Source organism: Erinaceus europaeus, chromosome 12 (assembly GCF_950295315.1).
Source record: "Erinaceus europaeus chromosome 12, mEriEur2.1, whole genome shotgun sequence".
NCBI lineage: Eukaryota > Metazoa > Chordata > Mammalia > Eulipotyphla > Erinaceidae > Erinaceus > Erinaceus europaeus.
In genome coordinates this window covers 99,018,074-99,035,056 of record NC_080173.1, presented here as the reverse complement: position 1 = coordinate 99,035,056, position 16,983 = coordinate 99,018,074, and the positions used below count along the sequence as shown (strand labels likewise).

At 42.3% G+C, this 16,983-nt stretch overlaps 1 protein-coding gene across 2 annotated transcripts in view; it reads right to left on the bottom strand.

Moving 5' to 3' along the window:
• SMARCC1 (SWI/SNF related, matrix associated, actin dependent regulator of chromatin subfamily c member 1) overlaps nt 1-16,983 on the bottom strand; it is a 111,506-nt gene that overhangs the window by 43,799 nt on the left and 50,724 nt on the right. For both annotated transcript variants that reach the window (XM_060204793.1, XM_060204794.1), the window contains exons 12-18: nt 15,932-15,991; nt 12,240-12,277; nt 9,304-9,425; nt 6,066-6,137; nt 4,475-4,588; nt 3,804-3,957; nt 1,195-1,308 (exon numbers count right to left, since the gene is read on the bottom strand). In XM_060204793.1, coding sequence (XP_060060776.1) covers nt 1,195-1,308; nt 3,804-3,957; nt 4,475-4,588; nt 6,066-6,137; nt 9,304-9,425; nt 12,240-12,277; nt 15,932-15,991 — 674 coding nt within the window. The remainder of the gene's footprint in view (nt 1-1,194; nt 1,309-3,803; nt 3,958-4,474; nt 4,589-6,065; nt 6,138-9,303; nt 9,426-12,239; nt 12,278-15,931; nt 15,992-16,983) is intronic.

The window sequence follows — 16,983 nt, the reverse complement described above, 5'->3', positions numbered from 1 at the left end:
CTCTGTCCAAAACAAGTAAATAAAAAAAACTCTTTAGAAAATGAAAGACCAGGCGGTGGCGCCCTTGCTTGAGCACGCTCACCACAGTGCGCGAGACCTGGGTTCAAGCCCATAGTCCCACCTGCAGGGGAAAGCTTCACCACAGTGCGCGAGACCCGGGTTCAAGGCCGTGTTCCCACCTGCAGGGGAAAGCTTCACCACAGTGCACGAGGCCCGGGTTCAAGCCCATAGTCCCACCTGCAGGGGAAAGCTTCACCACAGTGCGCGAGGCCCGGGTTCAAGCCCGTGTTCCCACCTGCAGGGGAAAGCTTCACCACAGTGCGCGAGGCCCAGGTTCAAGCCCGTAGTCCCACCTGCAGGGGAAAGCTTCACCACAGTGCGCGAGGCCCGGGTTCAAGCCCGTGTTCCCACCTGCAGGGGAAAGCTTCACCACAGTGCGCGAGGCCCGGGTTCAAGCCCGTAGTCCCACCTGCAGGGGAAAGCTTCACCACAGTGCGCGAGGCCCGGGTTCAAGCCCGTGTTCCCACCTGCAGGGGAAAGCTTCACCACAGTGCGCGAGGCCCGGGTTCAAGCCCGTAGTCCCACCTGCAGGGGAAAGCTTCACCACAGTGCGCGAGGCCCGGGTTCAAGCCCGTGTTCCCACCTGCAGGAGAAAGCTTCACCACAGTGCGCGAGGCCCGGGTTCAAGCCCGTAGTCCCACCTGCAGGGGAAAGCTTCACAAGTGGTAAAGCAGGGCTGCAGGTGTCTCTCTGTCTCGCTCTATCACCCCCTTCTCTCTCAATTTCTGGATATCTTTAATACATAGAGATAATAATATTTAAAAAAAAAAAAAAGGCAAAGAAAGAAAATGTTGAAATATTTCCTTCAAATTTATCAAAACAGTGAAAAAGAGGAGCCAGGATATAACCCTGGAGGCAAAAAAAAATCATCAGGTTTAAAGAGAAAGCTGTATTTCTCACAGGAGATAAGTCAAATTATGTTATACACTGAAAATTGTAGGGACAGTGACGTTTAATTAGAGGGGTGGGGTAGACAGCACAATGGTTATACAGAGACTCTCATGCTTGAGGCTCCAAAGTCACAGGATCAGTCCCCGACACCACAATCAGCTAGAGCTGAACAGTGCTCTGGTAAAAGAAAAAAAGAAGTATTACTAGAGAGTAGTCCACGTGTGCCTAGAATAGAATCCTTACCTTTGCTAAGGTTTTCTTAGAGTATATGTCAGTACGCAGACCAAAGTTTTGTAAATCTATTGGTTTTTCCTTGTTCTTCTCGGGAAAATTTAACATTTGCTGAGCCGCAGGGACCTATTAATCATAAAGGGATAAAAGCATTAATATCTAGACAGCAGGGAGTGGAGGGGCACTAAGAAGACTAAGAAGTGTGAATCAGAATGGAAGTTGTGGTGGGTGCGCTGGTCCCTTTTGTGTCAGAGCTCTGCAGGGCTGTCTAGCAAGAGCTAAGAAGAGAGCCATCACTACACCTGTCTCGCAAGACCTCCAGGCTATTAGCTACTCAGACACCAGCAGCACATCTCCCCTGCAACCTGCAGCCCCCATGAAAAACAATGTGTTAGAATGGAGTAACTAACACCCCTCCTGCTATCCCACTGAAACAGATGTTCCTGCAGTCTCCACCCACTCTGTAGCTAATGAACATTTGCCTAGCTCTGTAGGAAAATAGGGAAATATAAAGATTAGATTTATAATATGCCAGGAGTCCAGCGGTAGCGCAGCGGGTTAAGTGCAGGTTCAATTCCCCGGCTCCCCACCCCAGGGAGTCACTTCACAGGCGGTGAAGCAGGTGTCTGTCTCTCTCCCACTCTCTTGTCTTCTCCTCCTCTCTCCATTTCTCTCTGTCCTATTCAATAATGATGACATCAATAACAACAAAAGTAACTACAACAATAAAACAAAGGCGACAAAAGGGAAAGATTTAAAATATTCGAGCTAAATGGTTCACACAGGTCATTTGAAACATTTTTGTCTACTTGCAATGTTAGGAAGGAAAAACAATTTAGTGTGACCTCCTTGATTATTAATGCCTATCCTTACAGAAGTGATGAAGGGAAGCAGAAGTTTTAAGATTTCACCAGTAACTCTACAAGATGAAGCCTAACTTCAGAACTACTGAGGGAACATTATCTTAAACACTATATCCAGGGAATCAGGCAGGTAGCGCAGCAGGTTAAGCACATGTGGTGCAAAGCACAAGTGTCGTATGCTTTACATTGGCTTGTTCTAGCTCTCCCCCTCCAAGAGAATTGGATGAGTCCTGTTAATTTCGCGGGCCTGCTTGGCCCCGCCCCAAGGGACCCTGGGAGAGGGTTCCGGAGTCCGAGAGTTCCTGAGTTCCCCAGTGACAGAGTTCCTGAGTTCGAGAGAAAAGAGAGTTCCTGAGTTCGAGAGTTTCAGGGTTACAGAGTAAGAGAGAGTTCCAGTGTGCCAGAGTTTCAGAGGGTTCCCGAGTACGAGAGTTCATGAGTTCGAGAGTAAGGGAGAGGGTTCCTGAGTTCGAGAGTGCCAGAGTTCCTGAGTTCCTGAGTTCGAGAGTTTCAGGGTTACAGAGTAAGAGAGAGTGCCAGAGAGACAGAGTTCCTGAGTTCGAGAGAAAAGAGAGTTCCTGAGTTCGAGAGTTTCAGGGTTACAGAGTAAGAGAGAGTGCCAGAGAGACAGAGTTCCTGGGTTCCTGAGTTCCAGAGTAGAAGAGAGAGTGCTTGCGCCGCCGCAAAGAGACAGCAGAGTTCTGTTTGGTGATTAGTTTGTCTTAGTTTGTGAATCGTTGTTCCTGAATAAAGAAATACAGCTGCCCTGCCCAGCCGTGTGTCTGGTCGTCTCTGTTACCCGCCCGTGAAGCTAGCCCGGCCAGCCAGAGCCTTCCCGAAATTTTAACAACACACAAGGACCAGCATAAGGATCTCGGTTCGAGCCCCGGCTCCCCACCTGCAGGGGAGTCGCTTCACTGGCGTTGAAGCAGGTCTGCAGGTGTCTGTCTTTCTCTCCCCCTCTGTCTTCCCCTCCTCTCTCCACTTCTCTGTCCTATCCAACAACGACGACATCAATCGAAACAATAACTACAACAATTAAAAAAAAAAAAAAAACAAGGGCAACAAAAGGGAAAATACATATAAAAAAATTTAAAAGGGGGTTGGGCGGTATCACAGCAGGGTAAGCGCACGTGGTGCAAAGTGCAGGGACTGACACAGGCATCCTGGTTCGAGCCTCGCTCCCTACCTGTAGGGGAGTCGCTGTAGGGGAAACAAAGAGGGGAGAGAAAGACAGTCGCCTGCAGACCTGCTTCACTTCCTGTGAAGTGACTCCCCTGTAGGTGGGGAGCCAGGGGCTCGAACCAGGATCCTTACACCAGGTCCTTGCGCTTCGTGCCAAGTGTACTTAACCTGCCACACTACCGCCGGACTCCTTGGCCCTCTCCTAAGTGAAACATGTGGCCCAGAAGAGTAGAATCATGCAGTAGAATCAGGCTTTGATTCCAAGATAAAACGTGTGTGGAAGTTGTGGGGGTTGTATTGTTATGTGGAAAACTGAGAAATATTATGCATGTACTAACTATAGTATTCACTGGGGAGTGTAAAATATTAATCCCTCCAGTAAAGGGGAAAAAAATACAAAAAAAAAGTTACCTGGAGCTTGAAGCCCTTTACCAATATACTGTTCAACAATCAGCTTTATTATATCAAATGCAAAGACCGACAAGAGATAAAATAACACCCACACCATGACAATGCCATGGTAATTCTGGGTCTGGATCCAGTCATGTGGTCACTATCTGGCAGCATTGTTACCTGAGGTGATCTCAGGTGGAGAGGCACAAGCCCAGACGGGGTATCAGCTAGTACATTGAAGTGAGGAGTGGGTGGAGGCCCCATTGCCATGGGTCGACTTTCTGGATCCACTTGGTAATTGACGAGCCCCCACTGCTCTAGGAAGGCGTGGACCCTTAAGAATAAAGAATGAAATGTTAGAACCTAGATACTGTACCTCTGCTTTTCGGCAAGTATCATCATATCATCACATCATAGCAAGTAAACATGTTCTGCACATGCTAGGAACCACTGTGGAAGCTAACAAATTCAGTTTACTCTGTGGGAAATTGTCTAAAAATTCAGAGCAAGAACAATAATATTATACCCCAAAATGCAGAAGAGAACTTAACTTTTAACTACAGAAAAAATAAATGCTCAATTAGGTCTTAGAGAAACAACTTACAGACCAAACTCACAGGAGATAGAGACAGAATGTGAATTTTGTCCCTAGACAAAATCTAGAGAACTGCACTTACACACTCACTACACCAACTTAATCTGGTTATCTTATGACTTCACTCTAAAATGTGTAAATTGTAAAAGCTAGGAGACGAGAAATGATAATGTAATAAGAGGGCTTAGACATACATTAACAGCAACAAAAAAATGTAGTTTAATGAAACCAGCACAATAAAATTAAGAAATGTTACCTCATCACAGCACATACATCTCCAGTCAAGTTTCTCCGACAGGCAGTGCTGGTTAAATACTCTTGGGGGTTTAGGCGATAAGTATCAATCATGAAATTTCGATATGCCAAGTATCTAAAAAGCAGTAGTAAAATTTACAAGTGGACAAACATGCTTTGAGAAACAATAGTTTGTGTGATCTGGAAGGTAACACAGTTGGTTAAACAGCTGGACTCCAAGCACAAGGTTCCCAGTTTGATCACTGACACTGTCATGCACCAGTGATGACTGTCTTCTCTTTCCCACTCTCTCTCTCCTAAACAAAAGGAGGTACCACACGGGAAGACAGCACTTGATATAGAAGGACAGTGCTGTCTCTCTCTCCTTCCCCCGTGTCTATCTAAATGTTTTAGTTATTTGCTTTTGTCATGAGGGTTACTGTTGCAGCCTAGTGCCCACATAGTCTGCCCACCATATTTAGGTGGCTGTTTTCTTCATCTTCATTTATTTTTCCTTTGCCTGCAGGGTTATCACTGGGCTTCGGTGCCTGCTCTGCAAATCCACTGCTCCTGGAGGCTATTTTCCCCCTTTTCTTGCTCTTGTTGTTATTATTTTTATTTTTTCCTAGCAGGCAGTGATAGTGTGCTATGCGTGATATGCATGATAGTGTGTTCCTTAACAGGGGCACCATCATTAACTTCTAAGAAAAAAAAAAATTTAAGTCCCCCAGGAACAGTGGCATCCCACTAGAGGAAAGCATGCGCGTGTGCGCGCGCACACGCACACACACACACACACACACACACACACACACACACACACACACCAGGAAATGAGAGATAAAATTCTCTGGGTGGGATAGACAGCATAATATTTATATAGAGATTCTCATAACTGAGGCTACAAAGACCCAGGTTTAATACCCCGTGTACCACCAGAAGCCAGAGCTGATTAGTGCTCTGGTATATAAAAAAAAAAAAAAAAAAAAAAAAAAATCTCCCCTGGATTATTATACATAACCAGAGATAATCCAAACATATGTACCCCAAAAGTGGGAAATGGGCTTGAGAGCTAACATACAAAGTAGAACACACACATATTCAAAGGCTCCGAGACTGGGCTAAAGCTCCCAGGTCTACACCCGCACGGGGAAAGGCTTCCGGAGCGCTCAGGAGAGCAGTGCTGTCTTTGCTCCTCTTTTTCCTCCTCCCTCCATCTCTAACAATCTATGAAAGAAAAATGGGGCGGGGGGGAACTAGCTGCTGGGTACACTGAAGCTGCTTTGCAGGTAACAAGTCCCAGTAATCACCCTGAGGGTTGGGGGAGGGGAAACCACTGTGGGAAGCAGACACACTCGCAATTGGCCTTCATGGATTTGCCCATTACTCACTCAAACATTTAGGGGAAAAGCCGACACCCGTAAACTTCCAGGTTTATAAAGAAAAGAACTGCACTGGGTGCTGCAACTGAATATAATCAACACTGTTCAAAATGACTGCTGAACTCCATCGTGTGCTTTCAAAATGGATTGCCTCACTGGCGCAAGCAATTCTAAGCACTGCCTTCCTTACAGTATTTCACAGCATCAGTTACACATTTCTACTCCACTTACATTTCTGGGGTCTTGGATTTGTTTTTCCCATTGAAAAACTCAGGAAGAGCACGCCTCTCAATCACGTGAATACTTGGGGGTAAAAAAGAGAAGCAAAGTCTCAATATATGATCCAGAGATAGCAATTTTCAAAAACCAGTAATTATAAAAACTGTTTTCTGAGAATTCAGACTTGCTGCCTGCTGCATACAGCACCAGGAGTACCAAGCATGCAGCTTGGTGCTTTGTTCCCTGTGCTGTTTCGCTAGTTCCCTCTCTCCTACCACCACTCTCGGCCAGTGCTGCGCCCGAGGCCCTGCGTATTATAATTGTCCAGGGCAATTTCCATTTCACTTTTAATGGTTTGTTTTTTAAATTTATCTTTATTATTGGATAGAGACGGAGACAAATCAAGAGGGATGAGGAAGATAAGAGAGGGAGAGACACGAGAGAGACACCTGCAGCCCTGCTTTACCACTCGCGAAGCCTAAACTCAGGTCCGTGTACATGGTAACATGCACTAAGCAGGTGTGCCACAGCCCCCCCTACCGAGACTACTTTTATAGAGCACGCGGGAGACTCCACATGACCTAATGTTTGCTCAGAGCTAGTATTCCCATGAGCAGGCCCTGGGCGTCCTTGTAAAATACTACTCTTAGAACTCTTAAGAGTCCATCTATTTGTCCAGTCCTCAGAAACTAAAGGTTTACTTGGCCAGGCATGAGTCCCTGGGACTGGTGGGAGCAGGATGCATGACCTCAAGCAAAGCCTTCTGAATGGTGAAGCTGTGCTATGTGTTTCTCCCTATTCTATTTCCATCTTCAGTTTTAAGGGGGGAAATTTATGGTAGCAGAAGTGCAAGGACTTACGCAGAAGGAGCTGGTGCCCCCAAGAATTCCCTGCCAACAATAAACATATCCACGAATTCTAACACTTAGATAAATGACATGAAACATGATAGCAGCTCAAAAGCTCTCTAGAGACATGTAATTATGATAAAGTAACATACTATACAAATGAAACAACTATATATCTAGCACAAACATTTGACAGTGATTCCCTTTTGGCATTTCAGTTTCTCAGTTACACTCTACAACTCAATATATACTGGCTACATGGTTAAGAATAGAATTGAAGGGGAGTGGGGCTGTAGTGCAGCGGGTTAAGCACATATGGCACAAAGCGCAAGGACTGGCATAAGGATCCCGGTTCGAACCCCGGGCTCCCCACCTGCAGGGGAGTCGCTTCACAGGCGGTGAAGCAGGTCTGCAGAGGTGCCTCTCTCTCCCCCTCTCTGGCTTCCCCTCCGCTCTCCATTTCCCTCTGTCCTAGCCAACAATCTACAGCAGTCAAACAACAAGGGCAACAAAAGGGAATAAATAATAAATAAAAAAAAAAAAAAAAAAAGATCTGAAGACTTAACTCAAAGTACTCATAATTGCTGACATTTTTAATGGCTTGAACTAACAAATACCATATATTACTTTTTAAAATAATTTTTCCTTCTTCACCCCTTTGTTGCCCTTGTTTTATTGTTGTTGTTATTGATGTTTTCATTGTTGTATAGGACAGAGAGAAATGGAGAGAGGAGGGGAAGACAGAGAGGAGGAGAGAAAGATAGACATCTACAGACCTGCTTCACCACTTGTGAAGCGACTCCCCTGCAGGTGGGGAGCTGGGGGCTCTAACGGGAATCCTTACACTGGACCTTGCGCTTTGTGTCACATGTACTTAACCCGCTGCGCTACAGCCGGACTCCCCAAATACTATATATAACTTAGCACTAAATTTCTTTTTTTTTTTTAAATCTTTATTTATTTATTTATTTTGAATAGAGACAGAGAGAAATTGTGAGGGGAGGGGAAATAGTGCATGAGAGAGAAAGAGAGACACCTGCAGCCCTGCTTCACCACTCATGAAGCTTTCCCCCTGCAGGTGGGGACCAGGGGCTTGAACCCAGATCCTTGTGCACTGTAATGTGTGTGCTTAACCTGGTGTGCCACCGCTTGGCCCCAGCACCAAATTTCTAGGAGGATTTTTTTTTTTTGGCTCCTGGGTTATCGCTGAGGCTTGGTGCCTGCACTACAAATCCATTGCTCCAAGAGGCAATTTTTTCTCGTTTCTGTTAACATTGTTGTTATTGCTGTCATTGTTGCTGGATAGGACAGAGAGAAAATGAAAGAGTTGGGAAAGACAGAGGGGGAGAGAAAGATAGACACCTGCAGACCTGCTTCACTGTCTGTGAAGCGACTCCCCTGCAGGTGGGGAGCCACTCCGTGCACTTCACACCATGTGCACTTAAGCCACTGCACTAGCACCAGGACCCCAGGAGGACAGTTTCTATAATGAATTATAGAAATAAGTAGATGTAATGGTCAGATATATGTACAGCTTTGCAAGTTTTACTATAAAAAGCATCATGTATATACACATACACACAACTTTCTAAGACCTTTTAGCTAAAAAGTATAATGTAGGATAATAGTATTTTGTTGTTGTTGTTCAATAGGATAGAGAAACAGAGAAGAGGGGAGACAGAGAGGAGAAGAGAAAGATAGACACCTGCAGACCTGTTTCACCACTTGTGAAGCGACTCCCCTGCAGGTGGGGAGCCGGGGGCTCAAACCGGGATCCTTACGCTGGTCCTTGCCCTTTGCTCCACATGCGCTTAAGCCACTGCACTAGCGTCCAACTCCCAGGATAATAGTTATTTGTAACCATGATAGATATGGGGTAAATGAAAGGGAAAATATAAGAGGTCCGTTTTCTTCATCACTTTTCCATATTAGGATTTATCTGTGCAAAGTCTTCTAATGTTAAAATATTTCATATTCAGTGAGGTTAAACCATTAAATAAAGTGTTTAAATATAGCCTTAAAGTTCTGAAATGTCATAAGCTTCAATTAATTTATACATATATTCAACATACTAGATACTCAACTTAATTCATTTCCTGTACTACTATTTTAAAGATCGCCTTAAGCACAAGCCCCCGGTTACCACCTGCAGGCGGAATGCTTCACTAGTGCTGAAGCAGCACTGCCGGTGTCTCCACATCACTCTTCCCCTCTCTCTCTCTCCCTCTATTCCACCCAATAAAATAAATAAAAAATTTAATATATATAGTTTATAAGTGGGGGGCATTCAAAGTCAAAACAAAAGCACTTTCCATCTTCCCTTCCCTGTGCACCATGACTTACTGTCATGCCAAATGATTTCAAGGAAAGTAAGTCCACTCCTGAGTAGTAAGTTCACTCACCAATTATAATCAAACCAAGATGCATAACTAGGAATAATAATATGGTTGGTTTGCTCTGTCACATTATCTTCTCCAGGATCAACTGAACGACTCTGATCACCTTTGGCAGAATCTTCTTCCTCCTATAGAAGTCAAAGTTCAAAAGAGTTTAAAACCACCAGGTAAAAAATAAGAACAAAAAAGTGCAATTTAAAGGAATATGAAAAGAAAATGCAAGTCTTTCATTTTGTGTGAGTACGTTCACAAACTGATTACCTAAGAGTCTTTATTACGCCCAATTATGGTAGAATAATCAAGACAGTAAATGTCTCATAAGAGCAAATAAATTAAACAAAAAAAAAATGCACTTTCTACAGTAAGAAATTCAAACTCATAAGCTAAGACTGATTTCATTAATACCCTGTTCCTCTCTGGCACAGTCTGACCTATTTGGGACCACAAATCTAAAATCCTCAGGTTACAACTGGCCTCACTACACTGAAGGAAGCTTCAGCACTATAGTCTCTTTCACTTTTTCTCTGCACTCTTATTCTATCTTTAACAAAACATCTGGAACTAGACAAGGATGTATAATGTTACCACTATTATTCAACATCGTTTGCAAGGACTCACCAGTTGCAGTAAGGCAAGAAAATAAAATACCTTTAAGTGAAATCTATCAGTGGAGGTTAAGGCTCTTTAAAATGGAAATTGCAAAACACTGTTAAAATGGAGAATGACACAAATAACTAGAAGAACAAGCCTTGCTCAAGGACTGAAAAAACGACCATTATTAAAATGGTCTTGCTAACAAAAGCAATTCGCAGATATAATGCAACCCCTAACAACCCAATGAGGAAGCTCGTGCTATATCTGGACGACTCAATTCTGGGCCAGGGTTTCATGGGTGTGGCAATGGTTGCAAATACGGCCACACTGCATTTTCACGGGGAAAAACCTAATGACAGTCTTCAAGGAAATTCCGAACATATGCAAATGATCCTTGGACACATACATACACGCACACCTTCTGTTTATAACACAAAGCAACTGTGATAAAAACATGGTATTAGAATAAAAATGGACAGTTAAGCCAGTGGAACAAAATCAAAAGTCTAAAAATAAAGCCACCTAAAATATGAGAAGATCTTTCAATGTGGTACTGGAAAACCTGCGGTCAAATGGAAAAAAGAAAAAGCTATCACACTAGATCAGCAGGGAAAAAAAGCTACCACATTAGATCAGTAGTTATCATCATGACCCAAAGAGCTGTATTAGACCGCAGACTATGAAAGAGGAAAAGATTGATAAAGCACTTCAGAACCTCAGTATCAAAGATACAGTGGGAGACTCAACCCCATAAACAAGACAAACCAAAGACTACACAAATTAGACTACACCAAACAAAAAGTCTACAGATCAATACATATATAGTTATTGTTACCAAAAAAGCAAAAACAGGACGGGGGTAGAAGGGGAGAAAGTTAGAATTGTGAGAACATTGAGCTCTGCTGGTGGGTACAGCATGAAATTATTCCTGTAATGTTGTACAGCACTAAATGTTTTTTAAAATTATGAAACTTTTTTAAATGACTTGAAAGTTTAAATTCTAACTTTAACAAAACAATCCCAAATTTTGTCCTATAAAAAAGGTAAAGTGGGACAGAAGTTTCCTTAAGATCCAATGAATAGAGAAAAAAATGAATTTATGGAAACACCATAGAGAATGACTATCTCTATATGGAAACTAAATAGTAATGTGTTAATGTTGATAAAAAAGAGAAGCTAACAAGAAATATCCTCGGAGCAGTTAGGTTTCTGATGAATAATATAGGTTTTGAAATTCATTTCCTTCTATTCCAGAAAATCCGGGTGACAGACTCTCCTTAATGAGTGCCTGCGGGCCTGCTGATGGAAATGGCCTCTTTCACCACTGTTTCCACAGCCGCCATGTGTACAGTGTGCCCTCGCTAGGCCATGCACAGAACTGTCCATTCCCTCCTCTATCTAAAAAATCCTGCTTTCTGATGGGGGGGGGTAGCATTGGGACTGCTAGCAAGAGGTGTCACTACATCTGCACTCTCCTACACATTACTGCATTTTCAGACACGGCCTGGAAAAACACGGTGGTTGTGATTATTATGTTGTGAATGAGGAGATGATAATGAAAGGAGACGTTATAGCACAGTGGGCAGTGATCTAGCTCAGCAGGCAGGGCACACAGCTTACCAAACAGGTGGCTTCTTTTGAACTCCACGACGGGTAGCACCAAGGCTCAAGGATGGTGGAGCAGTGCTTTGGTGCCTGGCTGTACATATCTTGTGCTCACCTTTTTCTCACTCTCTCAGGATATACAGAAGTAAAAGTTAAAAACAGTAACAGGTCTCCAGGTAGAGCGAAAACGTCTCTGTATGCAAGTGCCTGGACTGGAGCCCCAAAGACGTGTGAGTGCCAAAAGTCATGAGCAATGTTGGGTGTCACTCCCGCCTGCACCCTCTGGTGCAATGGAATCAAGAAGATCTGAAGCCCAAGTGAATAAAAAGTAAGTAAATAGTAAAAGTTATGTTGTGTAAGGCAGGCCATATGGGAGTGTTCCGTCTGCAAAGGGCCTTGGTTCATTTCCTAGTGTCAAGTACAGAAAAGGGGGTGGAGAGATAAGGAAATGGGAGCCAGGATGAACACTTTTAGAAACTAAAACGGCAAGAAGAGACTAAAACAGTTGTGTTCCCTATTTATGATAGTTATAGTGGAAATAATGCAATGTAGTCAGGTAACATTAAGGAGAAATTTGACTGACAAAAACTCTTCAAAGTTATAAAGAATATTTCTAATAATACTAACTGTTCTAAAAGTCATGATGTATTTTTTTCTATGTAAAAATGTGCCATGACTTCCCCGACACCCCAACACAAAGGATTTGCAGAGCGGGGACTGCAGCAGACCTAGGGACGCATTACCTTTCCTCCTGTTGGGACTGTCTCTTCATCCTGCTCATCTACAAAATAAAAACATGTATTTTAAAAAACAAATGCTGTTTGGATTGTGTGGAAATATTAACGTTTAAATAGTTGATACTGGATAGAGAAAAGGAAAGAAATGCAGCACTATAATAATAAAATACATCCCAGGTAATTGGACATAGAAGTAGACAGGTGAACAGAAGTCTAAATAACAGGAGTTAATAAAACTTCAAGTAACAGGGAATAATTAGTTACTGCTCGAACTAATAAAGTCTTACTGTTTGCATGACAGGTTTTGTGAACCAACACAATGGTAACACAGTAGTTTTTCATTCCTGAGGCTTCTAAGTCCCAGGTTCAACTACTGGCAAAACCATAAGCCAAAGTACACTAGTGCTCTTAAAAAAGACGGGAGGCTAGGTTAAGTAGAGATATTGTGGGTCCAAAATACTGTGTGTGTGTGTGTGTGTGTGTGTGTGTGTGTGTGTTCGTTCTGCTCTAAGTCTAGGTTAAGCAGAGATATTGTGGGTCTAAAATACAGAGAGAGAGAAACAGAGAGAGAAAGAGTGTTCTGTTCTCCTAAGGATAGGTTAAGTATAGATATTGTGGTTCCAAAATACAGTGTGTGTGTGTGTGTGTGTGTGTGTGTGTGTGTGTGTGTGTGTGTGTGTGTGTGTGTTCGTTCTGTTCTCCTAAGGCTAGGTTAAGTTGAGATAAGGTGGGTCCAAAATACACTGAGCAAACAACAGGTAATAGCCAGTCCAAAGAGACAAAATCCATGGACTAGATGAATACCACCTGAGGAAATGGATTCTAAATGAGGGCTCTGCCTACGAAAAAACAAAACCCAAGAACAAACCCACCAATAATTTAACTTAGGCAGCTAACCTACAGTGCTGTCTAGCAGAGAACAGATAGAAGTTATGACCAAAATGTCTATACTGTTGTAAAAGAAAACTCTTCTCTGAAAATGAAACTTTTAAACTAAAACATGAGAATGAAAAAATAGTGTTTATCCAGGGAAAGGCAGCAGATGGGTTTCAGGTGGGGATGGAGATGACAGCTTCACAAAGCCAAATATCTCTCTGAGTAGGAACAAAGGCTGAGAGATAAGGAACGCATCTTAGTAGTGACACAGACCTAGGCCTGTGCGAACAGTTAATAGTTATGTTTTTGGAAATGTACAGGTCTGTACAAGAAATAAAATCAGCTAAATATGGTTGATGGAGAAGGCAAAATGTGCAGAGTAGCACCTAGAAAGATACTCGTGCAGCACATAAACTCATGCACACTGCTGCTTGGTATTTGAGATACAGACAAATATGGGCCAACAGAAGATAAGATTTAGTGTAGTGTAAGTTTTAGTACAAACTACTAACAAAACTTATATAGTTGTACATAAAAATATTTTTCCAAGTGACAAGCAGAAAGAAATCTGGATATGGCTATGAAAACGTTTTTCCTGCACACTACATCTCAGTAAATGATGGCTAACTAAATCATTCAATTTTAACTTGAAATATCTCTATGAAGGTTACAATGGAGTGTCCAAGGAGTAATAGTGCTGCACACGTAAGAGATGGTGTGTGTGTCCCTGTTGTACTGAGCGCTGTCCATCTGCCAGGACTGGCTTCAATTTAACTACTGCAGATGATCACAAGACTAATTACTTCATGTTTAAAAGGACATTGGGGGAGTCAGGCAGTATTGCAGTGGGTTAAGCGCAACGGGCGCAAAGCACAAGGACCGGCATAAGGATCCCGGTTCAAGCCTCCAGATTTGCAGGGGAGTCATTCCACATGCAAGTGGACCAGGTCTGCAGGTGTCTATCTTTCTCTCCCCCTCTGTCTTTCCCTCCTCTCTCAATTTCTCTGTCCTATCCAACAACAACATCAATAACAACAACAGTAACTACAACAACAATAAAAAGCAAGGGCAACAAAAGGGAAAATAAGTAAATATAAAAAATAAATAAAAAAAAGGGCAATGGTCTATTCCTCCAAAACTATTGACTGACTTTTCAGATTATATAATTAAAAATACATATAACATGGGAGTCCGGCAGTAGCGCAGCCGGTTAAGCGCACGTGGCGCAAAGCTCAAGGACCGGCTTAAAGACGCCGGTTCGAGCCCCCAGCTCCCCATCTGCAGAGGAGTCGCTTCACAGGCAGTGAAGCAGGTCTGCAGGTGTCCATCTTTCTCTCCCCCTGTCTCCCCTCCTCTCTCCATTTCTCTCTGTCCTATCCAACAACAACAGCATTAATAACAACAATAATAACCACAACAATAAAACAACAAGTGCAACAAAAGGGAATAAAAAAAGATTAAAAATAATAATAATAAAATAAATATAACAGAAGTAAAAATATACTTTAAAATATTGAGTAGCCAGGAGGCCACACAGAGGACAACGGAGTGGAGTTTGGAGCAAGCAGCCCCAGGCCTGAGCATCAGCGTCGTCATGTATGTCACAGTGAGACTCTGTTTCTGTCATTTCTCTCCATGAAAAATGAAGCTTGGGGAGTCGGGCGGTAGTGCAGTGGGTTAAGCCCAAGGACTGACATAAGGATCCCGGTTCGAGTCCCGGCTCCCCACCTGCAGGGGAGTTGCTTCACAGGTGGTGAAGCAGGTCTACAGGTGTCTTTCTCTCCTCCTCTCTGTTTTCCCTTCCTCTCTCCATTTCTCTCTGTCTGATCCAACAACGAAGACAGCAATAACAACAATAAAAAAAAAAAGGGCAACAAAAGGGAATAAATAGATAAATATTTGAAAAAAAAGAATTTTTTTTTTTTTAAATGAAGCCTTGAAGAACACGCAAACCACTTCCAGGTGCTAACATTCCTTTTTGCTGTCACTTTATTGAGAACATCAACTGAAAAGCTTTTTTAAGTAGTTCTTGCATTCTAAGTCTTTGATCAGTAGGTGTCAGGAAAAAATTCAAAATACAGAAAATGTAAATTATTACTCAAATCATATACTGTTGGCTATAAAAGAATGAAAATATTCTTGGTTTTCTATTTTTCTGAACCAATGTCAATGTTCTCTGCATTACGAAAAGAAAATTGTAAGCTTCAACATTCAACATGATCTATGTAAGACCAGAAAAATGCTCATTCATTCTAAAATCCCGAACATCAAGCCTAAACATTAACATATAATGAAAAATCACATTCCAGTTTTGATTTTATATGTGCGAAGAGTGATCCACATACAGTTCATAGTAACAAAACAAACAAAACAAAAAAAAACTTGAAAACTGCCTGTCCTTTAAAAAGTGAAACAAGTATATACTTTCCTGTTTTCTACTTCCTAGCACCTCATCTAATGATTAAATTTGTAAAAATGTACTCTTGGGTGGGGGAGACAGTATAATAACTATGCAAAGAGAGGCTCATGCCTGAGGCTCTAAGATCCCAGGTTCAATCCCCAACACAACCATAAACTGGAGTGGATCAGTGCTCTGGTTTCAAAAAATAAAGTAAAAAGAAAAGAAATTACTATGAACAGTAGATATGCATTCTTTAACTTCAATGTCTAAGTGATGCTGTGATTCTCAATTCACTTTAAATTTTGCTTAGCTTACACAATATTGACAATTTGCTTAGCTTACCAAGAACTGACAGAAAATATTGATCAGAAAAGGTCATATATTCACGAAAGAAAGGACATACAGGTATTCTGGTTTTTACCTAGATCTGCTACAGTTCCTCCTTTGACAGGTGTATTTTCACTATCTTTCTTTGGGTTCACTAAAAAGGAAAAAAATTTATGAGAAAAATTCAACATGCTATTAAGAGAGGAAAGCATGTTATAATTCTAAGAATACAAAGACCTCTTTGTAGCTCCCGCACCATATGATACACACATGTTAAACTTGAAATTAAAGTTGAAAAGCGGTAACACTTATAATAAACTATATCCTAGTACTAATTACAAAAATACCAACTTTTTTTTTTCCCCATTACAAAAGTAAATTTAGAAACACACAAATAATGGCTAAGTGCAGGTGTTACCAAGCACAAGGACCCAATCAGAGACCTGGGTGCCCAGCTGCTGTGAAAGCTTCACTAGCAGGTGTTTTTGTTTGTTTGTCTCAGTTTTTTCCTTTTGTTGTCCTTGTTGGCTTCTATTGCTGTTGTAGTAATTATCTGTTGTTGTTATTGATGTTGTCGTTGTTGGATAGGACAGAAAGTAATGGAGAGAGATGGGGAAGACAGAGAGGGGGAGAGAAAGACAGACACCTGCAGACCTGCTTTACCATTTGTGAAGCGACTCCCCTGCAGGTGGGGACCCAGGGCCTCAAACTAGGATCCTTACACCTGCTTTGCCCCGTTTGTTTTTTGTATCTGGTTGCTGGGGTTCAGTCTGGCAGTATAAGTCCACAGAAAATGGCCAGCAGCCATTTTTATCCTAATATTTTCTATTAGATGGGACAGAGAAATTGACAGAGGACAGGGAAAGACAGAGACAGACTTGCTTCACTCATGAAAGCTGGGCAGTGGGGGGCTTGAACCTAGGTCCCTGGGCTTCATATATATGTGCTTATCTGGTTTCTCTACCGCCAGCTCCCTGCAGGTGTCTATCTAACCCATGTCTCAATTTCTCTGTTCTATCAAATAAAATAAAATAAGGTTAAAAAATTTTAATGACCCCCACACTTATGGACATCTAATCTTTGACAAAGGGGCTCAGACTATTAAATGGGAAAAGCAGAGTCTCTTCAACAAATGGTGTTGGAAAC